Source organism: Macaca mulatta, chromosome 10, assembly GCF_049350105.2.
Source record: "Macaca mulatta isolate MMU2019108-1 chromosome 10, T2T-MMU8v2.0, whole genome shotgun sequence".
Taxonomy (NCBI): Eukaryota; Metazoa; Chordata; class Mammalia; order Primates; family Cercopithecidae; genus Macaca; species Macaca mulatta.
Window position 1 is genome coordinate 34573301 of NC_133415.1, and position 26813 is coordinate 34600113.

At 43.2% G+C, this 26813-nt stretch overlaps 1 protein-coding gene across 12 annotated transcripts in view; it reads right to left on the reverse strand.

Annotated features, from left to right (window-relative positions):
- Window positions 1–26813, reverse strand: part of CECR2 (CECR2 histone acetyl-lysine reader) — a 197764-nt gene that overhangs the window by 51001 nt on the left and 119950 nt on the right. For all 12 annotated transcript variants that reach the window (XR_013399582.1, XM_077950793.1, XM_028828022.2 and 9 more), the window contains exons 3-7: window positions 12520–12703; window positions 10530–10669; window positions 9645–9749; window positions 7194–7243; window positions 5321–5490 (exon numbers count right to left, since the gene is read on the reverse strand). Coding sequence is in view for 11 of the 12 variants with exons in the window: in XM_077950793.1 (XP_077806919.1) it covers window positions 5321–5490; window positions 7194–7243; window positions 9645–9749; window positions 10530–10669; window positions 12520–12703 (649 nt within the window). In the remaining variant the exon portion in view is untranslated. The remainder of the gene's footprint in view (window positions 1–5320; window positions 5491–7193; window positions 7244–9644; window positions 9750–10529; window positions 10670–12519; window positions 12704–26813) is intronic.

Sequence of the window (26813 nt, forward strand, 5' to 3'; positions counted from 1 at the left end):
GTACCATCTTGGACTCCCAAAGCACTGAGATGGCCATTATTTTATAAGCCTCGAGACTCTAACAAGATCTCTTCAACTTTAAATACAAGAAAAACTTATCAGGGAACTAACTGTCTTCCAAAGGGATTATGCCAGTTTACCATGAGAGTAGCAAAAATGCCAATGCCACCTTCGCTTCAACCCTGCCGTATGAGATAGAAGCTACAAATGAGAAAAACGCCATTCTGGATACAGAAGCTGAACGTTTCCCTACGTACTTTCCCATCGCCTTCTGTAAACCATCTATACCCTGAGTCAATTTATTTGTTGAGAAATTAAAGTTTATAAAGCTGTATATTCTGTAACACGAGCAACAAGCTCTACCAGTATCTACATCCCTTTTTATTTAAAAAAAAAAAAAAAATGTTTAAGTAAGCTTTTATATGGTCATTGCAGTAGGACTTACCTTCTGATTATTATTTCAAAGTTTAGAGGACGATCATAAAATACCTCCTCAAAGATGTATCAAATCTACTGACACTCTTATTGCCTTTATTTTGCTATAAAATGTGGGTTTAGTTTTCAATCAAGGTTTCTCATCAATTACCCATTACCATAAACAACGGGAGAGGACCGAGTAGTGTATTTTGATTCCCAAATACAATGCTCTGTACATTGACATGGGTTCTTTGTTTAATTCCCACAGAAACTTTTGTCAAGTGATAGCATTTCATTTTACTAATAAGAAAACTGAAATGGACCCCACTTCAACAAAAAATAAAAAAATTAACCGGGCGTGGTGGTGGGTGCCTGGAGTCCCAGGTGCTCAGGAGGCTAAGGGAGGAGGATCGTTTGAGCCCAGGAATTCTAGGTTACAATGAGCTATGATCACGCTACTGCACTCCAGCCTGGGTAACAGAGTAGGACCCTGTCTCTGTTTAAAAAAAAAAAAAAAAAGGAAAACAAAAGAAAGAAGTTGAAATACAAAGTTATCAAGAAATTTCTCCAAGGGATAGGACAGGGGAGTGGCATAATTCAAGTAGGTTTGAAAGAAAAGCTTCTGTCTCTTCCACATACTACGCTGACCCCTCTTCCACGGCCTCATTTATTGTGCCTCCATTTACACACTGTATTTTCTTTTCCTTTCTTTTTTTTTTTTTGAGATGGAGTCTCACTCTGTCGCCCAGGCCGGAGTGCAGTGGTGTGATCTCGTGTCACTGCAACCTCCTGAGTTCAAGCGATTCTCCTGTCTCAGCTTCCTGAGTGGCTGGAATTACAGGCACCCGCCACCATGCCTGGCTAATTTTTGTATTTTTAGTAGAGATGGGGTTTTGCCATGTTGCCCAGGCTGGTCTTGAACTCTAGACCTCAGGTGACCTGCCCGCCTCCGCCTCCCAAAGTGCTGCGATTACAAGCATGAGCCACCACGCCCCTGGCCCCAGGTCAACATTTTTAAATGTTGCATCTTACTATTCTTTATTGTGTTACACTAGGTAAGACTCCAAAACAGTATTACCAGTAAGACAGTCTCAAACATTACTCTTTTGGTAACAAGATAGCTTCTACTTGTCAGTATTAACAATCTAACACACAGTCATGTGTTATACTTAACAATGAGGATACATTTTGAGAAACCACATTCTTAGGTGATTTTGTTAAGTTTTCAACAATATAGAATTCAGGGACTAGATGGCATAGCCTACTACACACCTAGGCTACGGGATACAGTTGGTCCTAGATGGTACAGCCTACTACAACCCTAGATGGTGTAGTGTGCTACACACCTAGGTTATGGGGTGTAGCTTATTGCTCCAGATGGTGTAGTCTACTACACACAACCCTAGAAGGCACAGCCTACTACACACCCAGACTACAGGATATACAGCCTATTGCTCCTAGGTGGTGTAGCCTACTACACACAACCCTAGAAGGTGTAGCAGCCTACTACACACCCAGACTACAGGATATATAGCCTATTGCTCCTAGGTGGTGTAGCCTACTACATACAATCCCAGACACACAATGGTAAAATATTTGTGTATCTAAACATACGTAAATAGAAAAGATACAGTAAAAATACAGTGTAAAAGATTTAAGAACTGGCACACTGAGACAGGGCAACTTATCATGAATGGAGCTTGCAGGACTGGCAGTTGCTCTGCTGAGTTCGTGACTGAGTGGCGTAAACGTGAAGGTCAGGACATTACAGTACGCTACTGTAGACCTTGTAAACACAATGCACTTAGGCTGCACTCAATTTATAAAAAGAAATGGAATTGTGCTACAATGTTATAATGGCTATGATGATAGGAAATTTTCAGCTTAATTATAATCTTATGGGACCACGGTGGTATATGTGGTTTGTCATTGACCAAAACGTGGTTACTTGGGGCATTATTGTACATACTATGGAATGAGGAGAGTATATTTAATTTTATCAGGTCTGGTGTTCAAAGATATCTGTATCAGAACGAACAGAGTAGCTTCCAGTTATTTCTTTCATTTTGGAAATGTTTAGAAGTTATCTTTTCCTTGAAGGTTTAGAAAACTTTACCTGTGAAACAATCAATCCTTCTATGAAAACACTTCTTCCCTAATTACTGGTCTGCTAAGACTTTCTACTTCCCAATTTAGATTTTTCTTAATATACTATTCTTCTGGTTAATAAGACTTCACTGATGTTTTCGAACTTAAAAGCACTATCTATTTCTTTGAAAATATCAAATCCATTATTTCTTTCTGGTTTGCAATTCCATGGTTCTTGAAAATTGTATTTAAAGATTACACTATTTAAGGGTTACCTTATTTTAATTTTTCTTCTTTTGAAAAGAATCAATGTTTGAAATTTTTAATCAAAATAATCAGTTTTATGCTTTAAGTTTTTTTTTCCCCTTAATTCTTGTATCCCCCAAAACGTTAGGCTGAATATTGCAGTAAAAAACCAGAAATGATAAAAGAAGGCTTAAGGTGATTGGGTATATTTGTAGATAATTTAATGTGCCATGACTGATGATATCAGTAAAGTCATATGCAAGGTCACGTAAAGTCTTAAGTATCTCTTTACATCATTGTTACTTTAAGAAAATTAGATTCTATATTTTCATTCCTAGAAAAATTGTTGCAGTGAATTGCCAATCGTGAAAACGGAATGCAATTATCGTAAACTTAAGTATACTGACGGTGACATGGAGGTTTCCTGGATCACCCAGGACCGCGGAAGTCTTGAAGCACTGTTTGTAAGTTCCCGTTATTAGAGAAAGGTAATTTCTAGGACTTTCCCTAAAGCATCAACCTGCTTAAGGGTTAAACACATCACCAGATCCACGATCAATTAAATAATACATTTGACATGTTTGCCTCCCTGTAGGTACTGCAGTGATGATTTATAAATACTTTCTCTTCGTATTTCACTGGCCAGTGGTCAAATATTTCTGGTCCTCTATTAACATGTATTAATAATCGGAAATATTGTTATTGACATGAAATAAACAAACTGAATAATTATCAACCAACCATCATAGAAAAGGCAAGACAGGCTAAACGCGGTGGCTCACGCCTGTAATCACAGCACTTGGAAGGCCAAGGTGGGTGGATCACTTGAGGCCAGGAGTCAAGACCAGCCTGGCCAACATGGCGAAACCGCGTCTCTACTAAATATAAAAACATTAGCTGGGCATGGTGGCACACGCCTATAGTCCCAGCTACTTGGGAGGCTGAGGCATGAGAATTGCTTGAACCCAGGAGGTGGAAGCTGCGGTGAGCCAAGATTGTGTCACTGCACTCCAGCGTGAGCGACACAGTGAGTCTCTGTCTCAAAAAAAAAAAAAAATAAAACAACCCAAAAAAACAAGAAATGACATTAGGTATTGTGGGTGTTAAAAAGATGAGTAAGACACAGTCCCTGAGCTGAAGAAGCTTGAACTCACAAAGATATAAAATAAGCATAAAGAAACATGTTAAGTGACAGAAGTCCCAAAGGCTGGGGGAAACAAGGACAGTTCATGGACACAGTGACATTTAAGTAAGGCTTTTGAGAGAGTAGTATTCAAATGGGTAAGGAAGTAGAGGGGGGCCAGGTGTGGTGGCTCACACCTGTAATCCCAGCACGTTGGGATTACAGCCCAGGAGTTCAAGACCAGCCCAGGCAACACGGGGAAACCCTATGTATAGATAAAATTAAAAGATTAGCCAGGCGTGGTGGCGTGTGCCTGCAGTCCCAGCTACTCGAGAGGATCACTTCGGCCTGGGAGGTTGAGGCTACAGTGAGCTATGATTGCACCACTGTAGTCCAGCTTGGGACATAGAGCAAGACCCTGTCTTAAAACAATAAAAGCTGGGCACAGTGGCTCATGCCTGTAATCCCAGCACGTTGGGAAGCCAAGACAGGAGGACGGATTGAGGCCAGGAGTTTGAGACAAGCCTAGGCAGAGAGCAAGACCTTGTCTCTACAAAAAATAAAAAATAATTAGTTGGGTGTGGAGGCACAAGCCTGTTTCCCCAGCTACTTGGGAGGCTGAGATGAGAGGATCACATGAGCCTGGGAAGCCGAGGCTGCAGTGAGCTGTGATTGCACCACTGCACTCCAGCCTAGGTGACAAAGTGAGAGAGCTTGTCCTTAAAAAAAAAAAAAAAAAAAAGGCCGGGTGCGGTGGCTCACATCTGTAATCCCAGCACTTTGGGAGGCTGAGGCTGTGGATCACCTGAGGTCAGGAGTTCTAGACTAGCCTGGTCAAAACAGTGAAACCCCGTCTCCACTAAAAATACAAAAATTAGCTGGGTGTGGTGGTGTGCGCCTATAATCCTAGATACTCAGGAGGCTGAGGCAGGAGAATCGCTTGAACCTGGAAGGCAGAAGCTGCAGTGAACCGAGATTGCGCGACTGCACTCCAGCCTGGGAAAAAAAAAAGGAAAAAGAGGAGGAAGGATGTTTGAAAATGTCATGAAGTAGGGGCATATGGTTTATGAGACTGTAGCTTGCCCTGAATTTGGTGAAGAGGACACAATCAGGTGGAGCCAGGCAAAGGGCTGGCAATGGAGCTACAAGGACAAAGACAAACCCATAAGATGTTCGAAAGCTGGTTCCAGACTGTGAAAAGCCACCGTCACTATTGGTGGGTGGTAGACACTGAGGACTTCCTGCGGGAAGGAGAACATGATAGGACCCACAGTGAAGGAGAGGGGGTGGCATGGGGTGCCAGTCTAACACTGGAGTTCAGACAGGATGGAAGCCTGCACTATTTCCAGGACAGTGGGAAGTATGGGGAAGGTCTCATGAATAATCCTTAAACAATGCAGCACCAGGCCTAACACAGAGGAGGACTGAGCAGAGAGTGTGGCGCACCTTCTGGGCGATCATGTTGCAGATCTCAGGCAGGAAGTCCTCACTGAGGAGCTTGTAGAGCTGCCGTTCTCGAACGGAGGTCCTCTCGCGAAAACTCTCAGTGACCTGTCTCCATTCTTCTTCTGTTTGGCACAGGAGCCACCAAGTACCTTGGCCCGGCCCTTGGGACCCTAGAAAATAAAGGAATGGATTAACTACAGGAGATCCTATGAGGACCTTTCCTTATTTAGTCTCAATTTTGTTTCTCCCCTGGGTCATGACTAAAAAAAGGGAGTCAAAAAAGAGACCTATTATTTATTTATTTATTTATTTTTTTGAGACAGGGTCTGGCTCTATTGCCCAGGCTGGAGTGCAGTGGCACCATCTCAGCTCACTGTAACCTCTGCCTCCTGGGCTCAAGCCATCTTCCCATCTCAGCAACCCCCAAGTACCTGGGACTACAGGTGTGTACCAGCACACCCAGATAATCTTTTGCATTTTTAGTAAAGATAGGGTTTTGCCATGTTGCCCTGGCTGGTCTTTAATTCCTGAGCTCAAGGGGGTCTGCTTTGACCTCCCAAACTGCTGGGATTATAGGCGTGAGCCACTTCACCTGGCCTACTTTTAAATTTCATTTATTTATTTATTTAGAGACAGAGTCCTGCTCTGTCGCCCAGGCTGGAGTGCAGGGGCACCATCTCAGCTTACTGCAGCCTCCGCCTCCCAGATTCAAGTGATTCTCCTGCCTCAGCCTCTGGAGTAGTTGGGATTACAGGTGCCTGCCACCACGCCCAGCCAATTTTTGTATTTTTAGTAGAGACGGGGTTTCACAATGTTGGCCAGGCTGGTCTTGAACTCCTGACCTCAGGTGATCGGCCCGCCTTGACCTCCCAAAGTGCTGGGATTACAGGCATGAGCCACCGCAACGGCCTCTTTTTAATTTTAAAGTTGACAATGTATACTTCTGGTTTTCTTGTTAAAGTCACTGCTAACAACTAAAAAAAAAAAAAAAGTAGTGTCTAAAGGCAATACAAATATAACTACTGTGACTTTAACAAGATAGATATTCACAGCCTAGAAATGATTAAATATGCTGACAGAAACGGTTTTGAGTTTGAGTCCTTTCAGAGTCTACCTTGCCTCAACTACACTGTGCAAACTGGTATGTTCCTCCCATTTTTATGCTACTTGGATGACAAAATTAAAATCTAGGCAGGAAACCAGTATGCTGCAAACCCATAAGGAAACCACTGTGTCAGGAAGTGCTGACATTAAAAAGACCTCTCTGAGAAGCTGGTGATTCACTCCAATGTTGAGGAGTCGATTACACTGTCCCTAGTAAACAGAACACTAGTGAAAAGATTGAGTTTTTTTTTGTTTGTTTTTGTTTTTGAGACGGAGTCTCGCTCTGTCGCCCAGGCTGGAGTGCAGTGGCGCAATGTCGGCTCACTGCAAGCTGCGCCTCCCGGGGTTTTACGTCATTCTCCTGCCTCAGCCTCTCGAGTAGCTGGGACTACAGGCGCCTGCCACCTCGCCCGGCTAGTTATTTTTTAGTAGTTTTTAGTAGAGATGGGGTTTCACCGTGTTAGCCAGGATGGTCTCGATCTCCTGACCTCGTGATCCGCCTGTCTCGGCCTCCCAAAGTGCTGGGATTACAGGCTTAAGCCACTGCGCCCAGCCAAGATCGAGTTTTGATATAAATCCTCAGTCAGATGATGAGCTGGGCGCAGGATAAGGTGTGAGGAAGAGAAGTGAAGAAGGGTACGGAGGGGAGGTCAAAGGCTATTGCAATCATCTTTACTTTGTATGACTCTAGAAAAAGACAGAGTCAACACTCTGGCATAAAGAAATCATATTTACTTAATTCTTTCTCAACACCAGTGAAGAACATTACCATGTCTTGTCTGTGGCTCAGATGCCAAGGAATTGTCTTCCTGCTTCTCACTGAAACACAGGAAAAAGAGGTGTCAATCAAAACAAAGACAGGTCCAAAACTGTTCTGTGCCACCCCAGGATGGTAGACCCAATTAATTTAACACAAAGAGAGTGGATGTGTGTGTTAAGGGGACAAGGCTTGGAGGCGGAGTGCTGAATAAATGAACACTAGGATGTAGGCATGCTGGTCTAGAAGGGAAGTACTGACATACAGCTACCCTATGTTACGGCAACAGTATCAATGCGTAAGAAAACAGTAACTTTCATTTTTTATTTTTACTTTTTTGAGATAGAGTCTTGCCCTGTCACTCAGGCTGGAGTGCAATGGCATGATCTCAGCTCACTGCAACCTCCGCCTCCCGGGTTCAAATGATTCTCCTGCCTCAGCCTGCTTAGTAGCTGGGACTATAGGCACCCGCCACCAGGCCCAGCTAATTTTTGCATTTTTTTTTTTTTTTTGAGACGGAGTCTCGCTCTGTCGCCCAGGCTGGAGTGCAGTGGCCTGATCTCAGCTCACTGCAAGCTCTGCCTCCCGGGTTTACGCCATTCTCCTGCCTCAGCCTCCCGAGTAGCTGGGACTACAGGTGCCTGCCACCTCACCCAGCTAGTTTTTAGTAGAGACGGGGTTTCACCGTCTTCGCCAGGATGGTCTCGATCTCCTGACCTCCTGATCCGCCCGCCTCGGCCTTCCAAAGTGCTGAGATTACAGGCTTGAGCCACCGCGCCCAGCCAATTTTTGCATTTTTTAGTAGAGACAGGGTTTCACCATGTTGGCCAGGCTGGTCTTGAACTCCTGACCTCATGATCTGCCCATCTTGGCCTCCCAAAGTGTTGGGATTACAGGCGTGAGCCACTGTGCCCAGCCAGAAAACATTAACTTTTAAAACTTTTTTTGGAAATGAAACAGATGTGCTGTTTTTTTTTTCGTTTGTTCTTGTTTTTTATTACTGCTCCAGTCAAGAGAGACAGATGCAATTGTTAATAATTAAATGCCAAGAAAAAAGAACTGTAGGGATTCCAATGTCCTCCTCGCTGATTTGGGGCCACGCTGAAGACAGGTGTATTTATTATAATTTATCCTTACCTAAAGTAGAGGGTTAAGAGCATGGGCTCCAAAGTGGGACTGCCTCTATTCAACCTGTGCCACTTACAATGTGACCTCAGGAACGTTAATTAACTTCCCCCCCCAAAAATGGAGCTATTAATAGTGCCTACCTCACAGGGATGTTAGAGATTAAATTACAAAATGCAAAGTGTATAACGCAATAGCATGAAGTATCATTTTCATTTGTATCCCTGAAAAAGGAAGGAAACTTTTCTCTTGTTTTCAAGTTTCTGAGAGAATGACAATGTTCTCTACTGGCATTATCCAATAAACCATGTGACTGCTGGGCATTTCAAATGTGGCTAGCATGAAAGAGAAACTCAATTTTAAATTTAATGAAAAAATATTTAAATAGTGGCTTACATACACAACTCTCAAGGAAAAAACATCACCAGTAGAGGGTAGCACAAGTCCATGGATGCTTGTTAAAATGATGCTACAGTCCCAACTCTAAGCGACTGTGATTCTTGATACTTACGGGGAAATGGAGACAGGTATCACTAAGCTTTCTGAATATCAGAGGATGTGTGGAATCCTAACCAAACCCGGAAACAGGTGTTGCATACACAAAACATAAGTAATTACAGGACATTTGTCACGGAAACGGGTAAGGAAGAAATAGGCAGCTGCAATCTGAGGCTGAACTTCTGGAAAGTTAAGTGGATGCTGACTGAGTTAAAATCAGGTTCTGAGTGATCTATACTGTTAATCTGATTTCCTAGAAATATTTCTTAGTGGTTAAAAAGCAACACGGTGAAATCCACCCTAACTCAAGCATTTAGATTAAGTAGCAAGGGAGGAAGCCACTTGTCCTGAGTTATCAGAATTTTTAAGAATACAGCCTCACTTTAATAGGCTTAGTGATAGAGTTGATCCTTAAGTAAGAAGTGTATTTACACAGTATAGGTCAGATTGTGAAAACTCCTATAGCAAGATTCACATGGTGAAATTTCCTAGAAGATAACGACACATAAAAGAAAATCCTTCAAGTATCTTTTTCTTTGGTAAAATTAAATATAAAATTGAAGAATGAAAAAAATGGTCTTGTTCAATATAATCCTCATTAAGCACACATCCATCGTCTAGTAAGAGGACTCGTTTACAGAGGGCAGGTGACTTGCCAGATGTCACGCACTAAGGACTTCCTGATTCTGTACTGCACACGTGGTAATCTCATAAGCACTCAGTTTCAGGTTCCCATAATAACGTGCTTCCCATGGCACAGGCAAAATAAAGAAAAAGGAATAAATGAATTAAGGTCCCTTCTGCCACAGTCTACGACCACAACTAACAAGATTTTCTTACCTCAACAGAATCTCCTCCTGCAGTTTCTTCCGTTTTGGGGGTCTTCCTCTCCTTTTTCCCGTTTTTCCAGGAATACTTGAGACATTTTTTTGTCCTTCACTTTCCCTAATAAATAATATTAAATAGAAATGTTCTGGCATAGGATTGGCATGCTACATATGATTTTAAAACAGTATTTCTGGCCATGAGATGACCAAAAAGGATTAAATGTAGCAGTGAAAGGAAAAGGGAAGAGTAACTTCCAGTCTTCCATTATTAGACTATGGATCTGAGGAAAACTAACATTTTGTAATACTAAACTGTGCTGAAGATCTGACACCTTCCGAAGAGTAAGCATGCTCCTAGCAATAAGAAAGCATAAATAAGAGGTTAGCATCGTTTTGGGATGCTATGGAAATGCGGCCTCTTCCTTACTTAGTAAAGCTTATGTTTCAGGCATCATGTTAAGTTCCTTCTGTTCTTACACTGATGGATACTAAGGTTCATAAACTACGTCATTAATTCTAGTAGAAAAAAGGAGATCAAAGGAGATCTCAAGGACTGACGATGCAAGATGAAAACTGCTACTGCACTGAAATGATTGCACTGTTGAGAAGAAACCTGCTATATTAAAATAGCCTGTGCTCGTAAGAAGAGTGGCATTTCTCAGAAACCTCCTATCAAGAACTTCAGATCAAAAAAGTATCTTTAACCCCTCTGGTAGCAGACAATTAATTCCTTTTTGTTTTTGTATGAAGTATCTCCTTACCATCCTTTTGGAGGCATGCTTAGAGAGAATTCCTTCATTAGGAAAAAAAAAAAAATTGTGCTGTAGAATTCTGATGCATTTAATCTTAATGACATTTTAATACAGTAGCTATCATGCCCTGACATTAAAGAACATACCTGCTCAAAGACAGTTCTCCGTTGGATTTTCCTTGTACCGGGTCCTCTTTGTACATTCGTGTTCCATAGAAATACCAGTAGAGTGCTCCAGAATTGTCTTCACCCAATGGCTCCACACGGAGACTGTCTGCATCCAGACCCTAAGCAGAGCAAGAAAAAGGGGTTTGGGGAAACGGGGAACAAAATGCACCAGGAAAAAACGAAAATGAGGATTCCAAATTTACACGCAGGCATACCTCAAATCTAAAAATGCCCAAGTATCACTGGGCGCGGTGACTCATGCCTGTAATCCCAGCACTTTGGGAGGCTGAGGAGGGCGAATCACGAGGTCAGGAGTTCCAGACCAGCTCGGCCAACATGGTGAAACCCCGCCTCTACTAAAAATACAAAAAATTAGCTGGGCGTAGTGGCGGGTGACTGTAGTCCCAGCTACTTGGGAAGCTGAGGCAGAAGAATCGCTTGAACCTGGGAGGTGGAGGTTGCAGTGAGCTGAGATCATGCCACCGCATATCAGCCTCGGCGACAGAGCCAGACTCCGTCGCCAAAAAAAAAAAAAAAAAAAAAAAAAGTAAAATAAAAATGCCCAAGTACCTTACGAAATTTTCAATCGGCCTAAGAAACAAGGAAAGGTGGGGTACCTACTTTGAGAAACAAGAGATGGAAATATTAAAATGCTCCCTATCCCCACCATTGTTCCCTTTTCACAAAAAAGAGAATCCAACAGCAATCCTGATGGACAGTTTACAGATTTGGCTGGGAGCGGTTGTTGTTTTATGTGAGCACACACAAAAAGAAAGACAAGTACAACCGGGTGGATCAGGCAAGGGGCAAGCTTCGCCCCATGGGATACTCTGTGGCAGCTCCAGCATAACCTCCCGTGACCTCTCACTCCAGCTGAGCTCCAGCGACAGGGCTCCCAATTTACCTCGGGGGTTGACCTGTACTGGCCTTCCCACTGGTACTGAAGTCCTTGAGTCCTTGGCAAAGACTGTGCTAAATTACACAATGATTTTTTTATAATATGTCCGTGCACAGAGCTCAACTGAGAAGTCATTACCACATTTAATCACTGATGATAGAACAGGATTAGAAACGGACTTCCCTACAAGTGAAAGCAGTAACCCACACCCTCCCCTGGAGGATATACTTCTTTTTTTTTTTTTTTTTTTTTTTTTTTAAAGATGGAGTCTTGCTCTGTTGCCCAGGCTGGAGAGCAGTGGGATCTCGGTTCACTGCAAGCCCCGCCTCCCGGGTTCACGCCATTCTCCGGCCTCAGCCTCCCGAGTAGCTGGGACTACAGGTGCCTGCCACCACGCCCAGCTAATTTTTTTTATTTTTAGTAGAGGCGGGGTTTCACCGTGTTAGCCAGGATGGTCTCGATCTCCTGACCTCGTGATCCACCCGTCTCGGCCTCCCAAAGTGCTGGGATTACAGGCATGAGCCACAGCGTCCAGGCCCCTCTAGGATATACTTCTAAAACAGATAACCGCACCAAGGGGGAGGAGAGAGATGGCCATAGCTTCCTTCTTCAACACATTTTTTGTAACGTGGATGTATGTAGAGGATGAACTTCACTAGCATATATGGTTTCAGGTTCTTGGAGATTTCAGTCAATATTTCAATTATATTCAATCAAGTTTACACCTTGAGAAATAAAATTCAGTGGCTAATTTAGTTGCAGGTTTGGCTGATGACAGAACAAACACGGTTCTCCTGTGGTACCTATCGCAGATGGGACTCAGTGCACGTAAAGGAAGATGAAACCAGACTAGAAATTAGAGCAAAATCATGTGCTTCCATAGGGACGCACGTCCTGCATCTCCTTGGCTACAGCAATCATGGTTTTCTGTAGTGTTACTGGCAATGAATAGTACCAAGACTAGTACCACAAGCCAAACTCTGGCGGATATCTTTGGGTTTTACATTCTGACTGCATTTCTGATTGCTGGCTTTTCATAGCTGTAGGGAAAGGATCGCCAGTTAAGCATACCTTTAGAAGATCGAAGACATCGTCTGCATCCAGCCGGTAATCACAGAGGCGGTGCAGGATCTCCACCCGTGTGCGAAGAGGCAGGTCCTGGAAACTGGCTTCCCTCAGAGGGTTGGGCTTCCCTTCCTCGAGCTCCCAGCGGTAGTTGATGATGTCCTCTAGGTAGCTGTGGAATGTCTGAGGCCTAGACCAGGGCCCCAAACACAAAAATACGTTAATATAACATATAGGATGGTTGGGAGAAGGAGACAGACAGAGAACTCATGATCTGACAAGCTGACAGGTTTTTGTTTGTTTGTTTGTTTATACAGACAGGGTCTCGCTCTGTCATCCAGGCTGGAGCACAGTGGCATGATCTCAGCTCACTGCAGTTCTCCTGGGCTCGAAAGATTCTCCCACCTCAACCTCCCAGGTACCTGAGACCACAGGCATGCACCACGACACCCAGCTAATCTTTGTATTTTTCGTAGAGACAGGGGTCTCCCTATGTTGCCCAGGCTGTTCTCAAACTCCTAGGCTCAAATGATGCGCCCGCCTTGGCTTCCCAAAGTGCTGGGATTACAGGTGTGAGGTGACACACGTGGCCCAGCTGACAAATTTTACACAGAAAGCAGAAATGAAAAACAGTAATAGGAAGTCCCTCATGAAGGTTCACCCTTCTTACATGGATATTGTGTTTTGTCAACCATCAAGGAAGATAAATACATAAAGAGAGTTTTTCACAGAATAGGTTGACTTTAAAGCTCAAACAGCACATTTTGGTGGAATGGGTAAAAGCATAATCAAATGTGTAGGCTATGAAGCTGAGGCTAAAGTCTCACCCTCTACGTGTACAACGAAGACACTCTGCGGTTCAGACAGAGAGTATAAAGTTGGGTTTATGACATAGGTGGCAAGAAAAAAAAAAAAGAAACTCGTAGTTGGCCTAACCTAATTTATATTTCAGGTTAAGATAAAAAGGTGGAAACTCCTCCAGAATACAAATGGCTACACAGATATGCAACTATAACTTTATATTCTATTATACATGAAGTTTAAGTCATGCTATAAAACACTGCATTCTAAATTTTTTCTTTGATTCTTTTTCTTTTTTTTTTTTTTTTTTGAGATGGAGTTGCCCTCTGTCGCCCAGGCTGGAGTGCAGTGGCGCGATCTCAGCTCACTGCAAGCTCCGCATCCCGGGTTCACGCCATTCTCCTGCCTCAGCCTCCCCAGTAGCTGGGACTACAGGCGCCCGTCACCATTCCCGGCTAATTTCTTTCTGTATTTTTAGTAGAGACGCGGTTTCACCATGTTAGCCAGGATGGACTCGATCTCCTGACCTCGTGATCTGCCCGCCTTGGCCCCCCAAACTCCTGGGATTACAGGTGTGAGCCACCGCGCCCGGCCTTTCTTTGACTTTTCATAGAGATGGGGTCTCACCATGTTGCCCAGGCTGGTCTTGAACTCCAGGGTTCAAGTAATCCTCCCATGTCTGTATGTTAAAATTTGAAGATCGTTTTTCTACAGAGAACATTTAAGACACCTAGATGGCAATTTAAATGTTTTCTTCGGTAGAGTCTGGCAATCCTATAATCACATTAAATATATTTTTTCCCACGTGAGGTCTCACTATATTGTCCAGGCTGGACTCAAACTCCTGAGCTCAAGCAATCCTCCCACCTTGGTCTTCGGAGCATCTGGACTACAAGTGCATCTTACCACATCCAGGTGCAAATGCTTGTTTTTTTTTTTTTTGAGACGGAGTCTTGCTCTGTCGCCCAGGCTGGAATGCAGTGGCATGATCTCAGTTCACTACGAGCTCCACCTCCCAGGTTCACGCCATTCTCCTGCCTCAGCCTCCCAAGTAGCTGGGACTACAGGTGCCCGCCACCACACCCATGTAATTTTTTGTATTTTTAGTAGAGATGGGGTTTCACTACATTAGCCATTAGCCAGGATGGTCTCGATCTCCTGGCCTCATGATCTGCCTGCCTCGGCCTCCCAAACTGCTGGGATTACAGGATTTTGGCCACGTCCGGCTTTTTTTTTTTTTTTTTTTTTTTTAAATGGAGTTTTGCTCTTATAGCCCAGGCTGGAGTGCAATGGCGTGATCTTGGCTCAATACCACCTCTGCCTCCTGGGTGCAAGTGATTCTCCTGCCTCAGCCTCCTGAGTAGATGGGATTGCAGGTGCCCACCACCATGACTGGCTAATTTTTGTATTTTTAGTAGAGACAGGGTTTCACCAATTTGGCCAGGCTAGTCTTGAACTCCTGACCTCAGGTGATCCGCTTGCCTCAGCCTCCCAGAGTGCTGGGATTACAGGTACGAGCCACTGCACCCAGCCATGTATTTTGATTAGTACCTAAATGTGCCTTGCAGTAATAATGAGCTGTTTGTTATTAAGAATCAAGATCTAAATTACCTCATGCTTGATGTGAATTTTTTTTCTTATTAATAAGCAGAGGCCTAAAGAAGTTATTGATATCATTTTAAAATTAGGCATATACCATGTTGACTTATAATCTATGATAGTTATATTTGCAGCAAAGTGAAAGGAAATATTTGTGGAAAAAATTAAGAAGGCTTAGGCAAATAAGAAATGAAACAGTTTGCTTTTTCAAAGAGGGAAGAAACGTCTTTCCCCTACTATTACCATCTCACTGGGGAAAATGTGAGTATGGCAGCTTTATCAAAATGCAGCATAATAGTTCTAGCAATCAGGGCTCTCACAAATTTCACTGGACTGCAGCATTCACACTCAGCACACAAGCACTGGCCAATAACAAGTGCTTGAACCTTGCAGGGTTTGGACTGGCCGCCCCTCTCCACTGTTTGTGAAGTTGTTGTCATCCCTTCTGGAGCGAGGAGCCGGGCAAAGAGTGGTTCAAACTCACATTAAAATACAGACGGCACTGTAATGGTGAATTTGAAAATGAAAAAGTTTGGCCGGGCGTGGGGACTCACACCTGTAATCCCAGCACTTTGCGAGGCCAACATGGGAGAAACTCCGTCTCTGTCAAAAATACAAAATTAGCTGGTTGTGGTGGCACATCCCTGTAATCCCAGGTACTCGGGAAGGCTGAGAAAGGAGAATCGCTTGAACCCGGGAGGCAGAGGCTGTGGTGAGCCAAAATCACGCCATTGCACTCCAGCCTGGGCAACAAGAAATGCCATCTCCAAAAAAAAAAAAAAAAAAAAAAGAAAATGAAAAAGTTTTTTTTAAAAACTGCTTTTTTAGTAGCCAGAAGTGTGAAGAAGACAATTATCCTTTGGCAATAAATCGCTATCTACCGCATGCTTTCGAGAATTTCTAATGTACACCAAGTTCCACAAACACTAAAGTCTGTTTTTCCCTGCAATAAAACAAAACATAGAATCTGAAATCTGCATCATTTCACCGGAACAGCAGCTTCACTTGAGGATGTACAGAAGATGCTGGGCCAGGGAGCGAGAGCTTTGTTACTCCAATGTGAGGCTGAGAAAGTACAGGCATACCAGCCCAACAGACACTACGTGTGCGTCCACAGTGCTGCTCCTTTAGCCTCCAATCTGTCTGGAAGCCCTTACTTGTTTCAAACAATTGCATGTTGGAGATTCCTTCCCAACAGGCCTATTGTCCTACTCAGTTTAAATTATATCACTTTTGCTAAAAGCTTTCTTAAGGCATCTAGCTCCATGCCACCTTACCTAGGAGACACCTGAGGGCCTATAATCCAAGACAATTCCATTTCCTTGTATGTAGATCAACCTTCTCCTAGAAATCCACATCTCCTTTTAAACATCCGAAAGTGAATGGGGAAAAAGCTCTTGAAGGCAAAGGTACTGGCTAAGGGTGATTTGAAATAAAAAGGCTTCGGGAAGCTGAAAATCAAGCTAATTCTTTTGATTTAGTGGTTCTTCATCTTCTACGGGACAGAAAACACTTAGGAATTTGATAAAGACCACATACTTTCTCCCCCAGAAAAATGAGCACACAATTTTGCATGTACTTCCAGGTTTTACTACTTAAAGGAAAAAGAGGCCGGGCACAGTAGCTCACGCCTGTAATCCCAGCACTTTGGGAGGCCGAGATGGGCAGATCACTTGAGGGCAGGAGTTGAGACCAGCCTGGCCAACACAGGGAAAGCCTATCTCTACCAAAAATTCGAAAATTAGTCAGGCATAGTGGTACGCGTCTGTAATCCCAGCTACTCGGGAGGCTGAGGCAGGAGAATCGCTTGTACTTGGGAGGAGGAGGTTGCAGTGAGCTAAGACTGCACCACTGCACTCCAGCCTGGGCGACAGAGCAAGACTCTGTCTCAAACATAACATAACATAACATAACATAACATAACATAACATAACATAACATAACGGAAAAAGAGAACAGTGGCACTGTGCTGCTAAAAACTAATGTGTACATATTTTTAAGCTTTTCAAGTTTAGATTACCTGGAACATTCATTCACTTACTCATCCATTCATCTCAGCGCAATTCCCTCTTAATGACTTAGTAACTCTCATCATTCTGAAATTATCTTGAACTATAATAAAAAGTTTCATTTAAATATAGTAATGCAAAGATCAAATCAAACAGAATTTCTCAGAACAACAAGGTCTATTTTATTTCTTGTCTAGGAAAAGCTCCAAATACTACTAAATGACCCGTTTTCGCATTCATTTTCCATCCTACAAAACAGCAGTAAAGACCACTGGCTATTATTCAGCCTCCTGTGACGGAAGAGATGAGACTGGCTCTTAATTACCTCTTTTCTTTTCCCCCTATGCACGAGAGAGTAAGAGAGAGTGAAAACAAGAATGAGTCAACAACCTTTCCAAACCCTTAAAGTTCGCCATTTCTTAGAGGCCCAGCAGAGAATTTCTCAGCTTGCTCCAGACAGAACGTGCTTCTGCTGCTGAGACCAAGGATGGCACAATCTGATTCAAGTGTTCCAGCATAAGCCTCTGCCGGCTGGAACTGGCAGAATTCCTCACTGTGTAGGACCACACATTTTTAATACCTGTACCCTGTTTAGGGAGATCACAAGAAGGCGGCCCTTAAGTTGTTTGAGGCACGTGTTAGGGACATGAAAGGGCAGCCGTGGTCTCTCTACAGGGGAGCAATAAGGGTATGGCACCAGGCTTCCCAGAATGGAGGTAAGATGAAAAATCAAACTGTGTTCTCCTACTTGCTACAATTTGTGAAGCAAATGAAATACATGTACACACAGGCCACATATGACATGAGGACTGGATTGAGATAAATATTCTGGTTCTAGTAGTAAAGCTGCAAGTGAAAGATTCTGTACGAATACTTGATAAAGCATTTCTTTTCGAAGCTTATAAGAAGACCAGGCCAAGGCCGGGCGCAATGGCTCATGCCTGTAATCCCAGCACTTTGGGAGGCCAAGATGGGCAGATCACGAGGTCAGGAGATGGAGACCATCCTGGCTAACATGGTAAAACCCCATCTCTACTAAATGGTAAAACCCCATCTCTACTAAAAATGCAAAAAAAAAAAAAAAAAAAAAATTAGCCGGGCGTGGTGGCAGGTGCCTGTAGTCCCAGCTACTCGGGAGGCTGAGGCAGGAGAATGGCATGAACCCGGGAGGCAGAGCTTGCAGTGAGTGGAGATCGAGCCACTGCACTCCAGTCTGGGCAACAGAGCCAGACTCTGTCTCAAAAAAAAAAAAAAGAAAAAAGAAAAAAAGAAAAGAAAAGAAGGGAAGGTAGATGAACACATCAACTGATGCATTCATCACCAGGGCAAAATAATTAAAATAATACTACTTCTTCCCTAGGGCTGTAGAATAGCTACTATATTCAACATACTAAAATCAACATGAGAGCCAACGTAAGTTAAAATCATGGCTATTTCAAATTAAAGGAAAATACGGTTAAGTCAAAATCTATGCAAAACATTATCTTAGCCTAGAGAAACATGTATATAATACACATTCTTACATGTGTTTATGAATGTTTATGCTGGGTAACCAAGAAAGTGAATAAACCCCAAATTTATCTTTAAAATGATAAAGGCTATTTTTTTATGGAACCTAAATACTGTACAGATGAAGTGAGAAATCTCAAGTATCATGTATAAAGCATGAAGAGGTACAATAAAAATTCTGAATAGCTCTGGATAATTTAAGGATATATATTGTTTGCTCTACAACTGCTAAATACACACACACACACACACACACACGTGAATAAGAAGCCAAGAGTGGAAATAAAGTGATACACTTAAAAAAAAATTCATGTGCCTAAAAGAAAGCATTGAAGGACCAACAAAGGAACAAAAAGCAGAAAGCAGCGGAGAAGTTTCTCAACCTTAGCCACTTGGGAAATGCATGCCAAAACCACAATGAGGTACCACCTCATGTCCACTATAACGGTGGACGTCAAGAAACATAGAATGACAAGTGCCGACCAGGATGCAGAGACACGGAGTCCTCACTCACACACGGCTGGTGGGAAGGCTAAGTGGCGCAGCTGCTGCAGAAGTTTCGCCAAGTTGCACTGAACTACCAACCAGTCCAGCCACTCCAACTCCTAGACGTACACCCCAGAGAAAGGAAAACACACATCCACACAAAAACTTGCACACAAATGTTCAAAGCGGCAGAATTTGTAAGAGCCAAAAGGTAAAACCTGCGTACATGTCCATGAACTGAAGAAAAAGTGTGTACCACACAATGAAGTAGTATTTGACCATAAAAAGGAATGAAGTGGCCGGGCGCGGTGGCTCAAGCCTGTAATCCCAGCACTTTGGGAGGCCGAGACGGGCGGATCACGAGGTCAGGAGATCGAGACCATCCTGGCTAACATGGTGAAACCCCGTCTCTACTAAAAATACAAAAAAATTAGCCGGGTGAGGTGGCGGGCGCCTGTAGTCCCAGCTACTCGGGAGGCTGAGGCAGGAGAATGGCGTAAACCCGGGAGGCGGAGCTTGCAGTGAGCCGAGATAGCGCCACTGCACTCCAGCCTGGGCGACAGAGCCAGACTCCGGCTCAAAAAAAAAAAAAAAAAAAAAAGGAATGAAGTACTGGTTCATGCTACAACATGGTTAAAACTTAAAAAATAACTCTAAGTGAAAAAAGCCACATAAAAAGGACACTTCCCGTATGGCTCATCACAAGATGGGCCTACAACACTGAAACCTGTGGAGACAGAGGGGAGAACAGTGATGCTGGGAACTGGGGTGGGGAGAAACAGGGAATGATTGCTAATGGGTACAAAGTGCCTGATGTAGGGTAATGGAAGTATTCTGCAATTAGATAGTGGTGATGGTTGCACAATTTTGTGAATACATAAAAACCAATGAATTGTACACTTAAAAAAACGTAAGGAGGCCCGGCGTGGTGGCTCATGCCTGTAATCTCAGCACTTTGGGAGGTTGAGGAAGACAGATCACGACGTCAGGAGTTTGAGACCAGCCTGGCCAATATGGTGAAACCCCGTCTCTACTAAGACTACAAGAAAAAAAAAAATTGGCCAGGCATAGTGGCAGTCACCTGTAATCCCAGCTACTCGGGAGGCTAAGGCAGGAGAATCGCTTGAACCTGGGAGGTGGAGGTTGCAGTGAGCTGAGATCATACCATTGCACTCCAGTCTGGGCAACAGAGCGAGACACCATCTCAATAAATAGATAGATAGATAAATAAATAAATATATTAAAAAGACAGAAAATGATCTTACCAGGCAGAGTGAGCATGAGAAAGCTGAGGATTAACATGAGACAAAGCAGATGTGGAGACAGAGTGTCACATAAGAAGAAATGGAACAACTTCTCAGGACTACATAACAAAGCTACTGCTACACATCTAGTAACAGGACACCACAACCCTGAGACAAAACGGCCACAACTAACGGGAGAAACAGATTCACAATCAGAGAGATTTTAACACTGGCTTCTCATTAACAGACCAAACACACACATACACAAACAGTAAGGAACAGATCTCAACAGTATTACCACTAACATACTACATCACTAATTTAAATAATACACTTTTGGATCACAGAAGAAATAAAGGAGAACATGTTTTAAATGATAATATAAACATCAAAATTCGCAGGATGCAGCCAACCATGGGTTAGAAGGAAATTGAAAAGTTTTTTTAGGGTAAATTTATAGCTTTAAATGCCTGTTATTTGAAAAAAAAGGTTTAAAAACAGTACTCTAAAGAAGCAAAAAAAAAAAAAAAAAAAAAAAAAAAAGAGCAAGCTAAAGCCAAAGTAAATAGAAGAAATAAAAAAGAGAAATCAATAAAATAAAAAAGCAAAGAGTAAAGAAAATTAATAATATAAAACAGTTCCTTAGTAAACATTAAAAAAGTTGATAATGCCTGTAATTCCAGCACTTTGGGAGGCTGAGGCTGGAGGGCAACTTGAGGCCAGGAGTTCAAGACTAGCCTGGGCAACATATCAAGACCCGTCTCTACAAAAAATTTGCTTTAAATAAGCAGGGTGTGGTGGCACATATCTATAGTCCCAGCTACTCAGGAGGCTGAAGCTGGAGGGTTGTTTGAGCCCAGGAGGTCAAGGCTGCAGTGAGCTATGATCATATCACTGCACTCCAGCCTGGGTGACAGAGTGGGAACTCTGTCTCAAAAAAGTCAATAAATAAATAAAATAAACATCCCTAATTTAAAAGAAGTAAAACACTTGGCCAAATATTTCACCAAAAAAGACATATACAAATGTATGGTAAGCACGTGAATAACCATTCCACATTACTAGTCATTGGGGAAATGGAAATTAAACCCACAATGAGCTGCCACTTTAAACACAATAGGATTAGTAAAACTAAAAACAGCAGATGTTGGCAAAGACAGGAAGCAACTGGGCCTGGTGAGGGGGCTCATGCCTGTAATCCCAGTACTTTGAGAGGCCGAGGCGGGTGGATCACCTGAGGTCAGGAGTTCAAGGCCAGCTTGATTAACATGGTGAAACTCGTCTCTACTAAATACAGAAAATTAGCTGGCGCATGCCTGTAATCCCAGCTACTTGGAAGGCTGAGGCAGGAGAATCACTTGAGGCGGAGGTTGCAGTGAGCAGAGATAGCACCGCTGCACTCCAGCCTGGGCAACAAGAGCGAAACTCTCTCTCAAAAATAAATACATAAAAATTAAAAAAGATATGAAGCAACGGGACTGTTCGGATATTGCTAGTGGAAATATAAATGTTGCCAAGTGTTTGGAAAATAATTTCACAGTTTAAGTCAAACATACTTTTACTCTGTGACCCCCACAGCAATTCCCAGGAGAAATGAAAGTAAGTGCACACAACCATTTGTATGCAAATGTTCACAGCAGCTTCATTCATAATAGCCTCAAACTGGAAGCAACCTAAGTTTTCATCACAAGAACAGATTAAATAAATTGTGATATATTTTTCACTAGATACAATTTAATCCCCCACTCACCTCAAAGGAATAAACCACTGATACAAACAACGGCATGGATGAGTATCATACACACATTATGTTAATGAAATAAGCTGGTGAGAGTTCATTTCATACTGTGTGATCCCATTCATACAGTTCTAGAACAGGTTAGGCTCCAACTATCGCGATAAAAATGACGTCAGTGGTTGCCAGGTGTACAGTGTAGGTATAGGGAAGACTGACTACAAAGGAAATTTTCTGGGAAGACAGAAATGTCTATTTCCTTCATAGGAGACTATGTGGTGCACTCATTTGTCACAAAACACTGGCCTATTTTAATAAAGACACGATGAACATACTTAACAGAAGTATTGCGATTTCTAAAAAGATGACAGATATTTCTGTAAAGAGAACCCCAAACACTAAATGTTTATTTATAAGTGACCTAAACTAGGGAATCTATTATGCAACGCTAGATTCATAATTAAAAATTAAATGAGGCCAGGTGCAGTGGCTCACACCTGTAATCCCAGCACAGGCCAAGGCGGCGGATCACTTGAGGTCAGGAGTTTGAGAACAGCCTGGCCAACATGGTGAAACCCGGTGTCTACTAAAAAATACAACAATTTGCGAGGCGTGTTGATGTCCACCTTAATCCCAGCCACTTGGAAGTAGAGGCAGAGGCAGGAGAATCATTTGAACCCAGGAGGTGGGGGTTGCAGTGAGGTGAGATCAAGCCATTGCACTCAAACCTGGGAGACAAGAGCAAGACTTCTCTCCAAAAAAAAACAAAAAAAAAAAGAAAAGAAAAAAAGAAAAACTGAATATACAATGTTGATGAATTACGGTTTAAGAGTGTAAGCCACAGGACAGTGTGGGAAGACCATACTGAAGCACAAATCAGTTTGCGTTCTATAAGGAGCACTCTACTAAAGATGTACTGACGAAAGGAAAAACATTTTAGCAGTAAGTATCATCATCATGAGTATTTAATGAAACATATTTTTATGCTGTTTAAACCGTAAGCTCAAAACAGTTTGATTCAATTGCAGCTTTACTTTGACAGCGAAGAGCAAACCGGAAGTTCCTATTTTCCACCCAGCGCTCACTTTGCCAGGCTGCTTCCCAATGGGAAACAAAGGTGCTGAAAGAGCCATTAAATTCCTATTTTTTATTGACACAGGACCGTAAAACTCACTGACCAGATTTGCAATTCCACGGATAATACAGAAGAAAAAGTATGTAGTGTTGCAAAGAATATGTTAGTATCAAATCAAAACTCTGCTTAAGTTTTATATTGAAAGAGAAAGGCAAAGATTGGTCAGAAATGAAGAACCCAGTTTTCACCATTGAGCTGAAAACCAGAATGTGAGCAATGCCTTCGATGAGCGACCTTCCAGCGAAGTCCTGGGCCAGCAGCGTGCAGCATCAGCACCACCCAGAACTTGCACAGAATGCAAATTTCCAGGCCCCACCCAAGCCTACGGAATTAAATGTGGGTGTGGCCCAGTGATTTGTGTTTTAACCACCCTCGGGTGATTGTGCTGTAAGGTTGGACAACCACCACCTTCCAGGTTACCTTGTGCTTATTCATACCTTCTGTCTTCTTCCTGCTTACTAGGTCTAATAACTTTCCTGAATTGCGACAAGTTTTCTCTTGATCTTTGTGTTTTCCACATATATGTATCCTTATTTGGTTCTCCTTGCCTTTCACTTAAAAGAATACGTCACTGGTGTGTATGCTTCTGTGACTCGCATTATTTGCCTAACATTCTTTCTTACGGCCTAGTTTTTCCTGGGAGAATGCACAGCTGTGGTAAGGCCTGCCCTCAGCTCCTCAGGGCCACCCGCGTTCCCAGCCACGTGGGCTTTCCCAGCGGCTGCTGCTTCATCCAAGCCGCAAGGGGCGCCTCCAGAGTGTGACAGTGAACACGAGCATGTGCCTGACATGCCCCCAGTGCCGTGTCTCATACGGGAACACCGGGCTCCCAGCATCATGGGGGCCACCTTGGAGTCCAGCTGCCATGCCCCACACCCAGTAAAATACCACTTTATTTTGGCAACAAAATGAACAAATTCCTGAAAATCATTTGAATTGAGACTTTATTCTCAGTGTCTCTCAGGCTTATACCAGTTTTGTTTTGCCTTCGTTTCCTCAGGTAAACAAATAAACTGTACTCGATGATGAGGTTCCTTTTATGTCTAAGTTGTTGACTATGAACTGCAGATTGATCTAGGATTTAAAAACCCTTTCAGATGGGCACGGTGGTGCCTGCCTGTCATCCCAGCTACTCAGGAGGCTGAGGTGAGAGGACGGCTTGAGCCCAGGATTTGGAGGCTGCAGTCAGCTATGACTGCGCCACAGCACTCAAGATTGCGCGAAAGAGTGAGATCTCGTCTCCAAAACAAAAACAAACAAAACCCACGTTTTAAAGCAGAGGTCCACAGAAATATCTGATTTCTACTGAAATCATATAGATACTGCAGGTATTTCCTAATAGCACTTATGCTCACTGATACCTGAAGACAGTCATTTTGGGACATTAGCTCTGCTGTTAGATGAATAAAACACTAACTATATCAAAAAATTTCATTCTTCAATACTTTTTTTTTTTTTTGGAGACAGGGTCTCACTCTGCTACCCAGGATGGAGTGCAGTGGCACGATCTCCACTGCAACCTCCGCCTCCTGGGTTCAATCGATTCTCCTGCCTCAGCCTCCCGAGTACCTGGGACTATAGGTGTGTGCCACTGTACCCCACTAATTTTTGTATAATACTTTTTGTAGAGCCGGGGTTTCACCATGTTGCCCAGGCTGGTCTCGAACTCCTGAGCTCAAGTGAGTGGCCTGCCTCAGCCTCCCAAAAGTGTTGAGATTACAGGCGTGAGCCACCACACCCGGCCAATACTTTACTATTTTTCAGTATAATTGGGTTTGGGTGTAATCTTATTTTATGATTTCAAAACATTGTTTTTAGATGGGGTTCACAGGCTTCCTTAGTGTGCCCAAAGAGTTAAAAATCCTGTGTTCGGCCAGGCGCGGTGGCTCAAGCCTGTAATCCCAGCACTTTGGGAGGCCGAGATGGGCGAATCACGAGGTCAGGAGATCGAGACCATCCTGGCTAACACGATGAAACCCCGTCTCTACTAAAAAACACAAAAAACTAGCCAGGCGAGGTGGCAGGTGCTTGTAGTCTCAGCTACTCGGGAGGCTGAGGCAGGAGAATGGCGTAAACCCAGGAGGCGGAGCTTGCAGCGAGCTGAGATCTGGCCACTGCACTCCAGCCTGGGCGACAGAGCCAGACTCCGTCTCGAAAAAAAAAAAAAAAATCCTGTGTTCAAGGAAAACCACTTTACTTACCACTTTTCTTCTATATTTCTCATTTATAGCATGGGGCTGCAGTTAGGAGTTGGAGGTCTAGGAGACAGATCTGTACCGTCTCAATTACTGGCTGTGTAACCTTGGGCAATTTATTTAACCTCTCTGTGCCTCAAATTCCTCATCCTTGACGGAAGGATGGGAGAGAACTTTCTGTGAGAGGGCTGTCGGAAGGATTAAGTGAGTGTTCTTGAGAAGCAGTTGGCAGCGTCCAGGACACAGAACATGCTGGCTAGTATCATTTCCATGAGTAGACAGTGTTATGCTATCCTCTAAGTACAAAAACCTCAGGCTGGACAGTACAGTTGAAAGGAAATGTGGCCTCCGTATTTCAGTTTTAAAGATTAGATTGAGTCAGTGGAACTGGAATAGTAACTAGATTCCTAAATACAGGAGTTGGAAAATTATAGCCCGAGGGCCAAATCTGGCCTGATGTCCTTTTTTGTTGAGACACACTTTCATTTTGTCGCAGAGGCTGGAGTGTCATGGTGTGATCTCGGCTCACTGCAACCTCCGCCTTCCGGGTTCAAGCAATTCTCATGCCTCAGTCTACCGAGTAGCTGAGACTACAGGTGCGTGCCAATACACCCGGCTAATTTTTGAAGTTTTAGTAGAGACGTGGTCTCGAACTCCTGACCTCAAGTGATCTGCCCACCTCGGCCTCCCAAAGTGCTGGGATTACAGGCATGAGACGTTGCACCAGACCCCCTTTAAAAACAAAACAAACAAACAAAAAAGAGCCTATAATTATGCTTTTTATATTTTTTAAAGGTTGGGGAAAAAACAAACAAACAAACAGAAAAACAATCTTTCCCGGCAGGTGAAAATGATATAAAAGTCAAACCTCAGTAGTTAGAAAGTTCTAATAAAACACAGTCACTATTGGTTTTTCTGTATCGCCTATGGCTGCTTTCATAGTGACAGAGCTGGGTAGCTGCAACACAGAGCCTAAAATACAAGGCGGGTGTGCGCCTGGAATACTAGTTACTCAGGAGGCTGAGGGAGGAGGACTGCTTGAATCTAGACATTCGAGGCTGCAGTGAGTTACAACTGGCCCAGTGCACTCCAGCCTGGGGAACAGAGTGAGACTGCTGGGAGTGAGGGCCTACAATAGTCACGCACTGCTTAACAGAAGGGATATGTTCTGAGAAATGCATGGTTAGGTGATTTTGTTGCTGTGGAAACATCATAGTGTACTGACATACACCTAGATGGTACAGCCTACCACACCTAGACTATACGGCACAGCCCACTGCTCCTAGGTTACACCCCGATACTGCAGCTGACTGTATTGAATACGGTAAGCCACAGTAACAGAATGTTAAGGATTTGTGGATCCAGACACATCTAAACACAGAAGAGGTACAGCAAGGACATGGTACAAAAGATTTTAAAAATGGTACATCTGTATAAAGCGCATGTCATGAGTGCAGCCTGCAGAACTAAACCTGCTCTGGGTCAATCAATAACTGAGCAGTAAATGAATGTGAAGGCCAGGCACATGACTGTACTTCACTGTAAACTTTCTAAATGCTATAAACTTAGGCTATACTATGTTTGTTT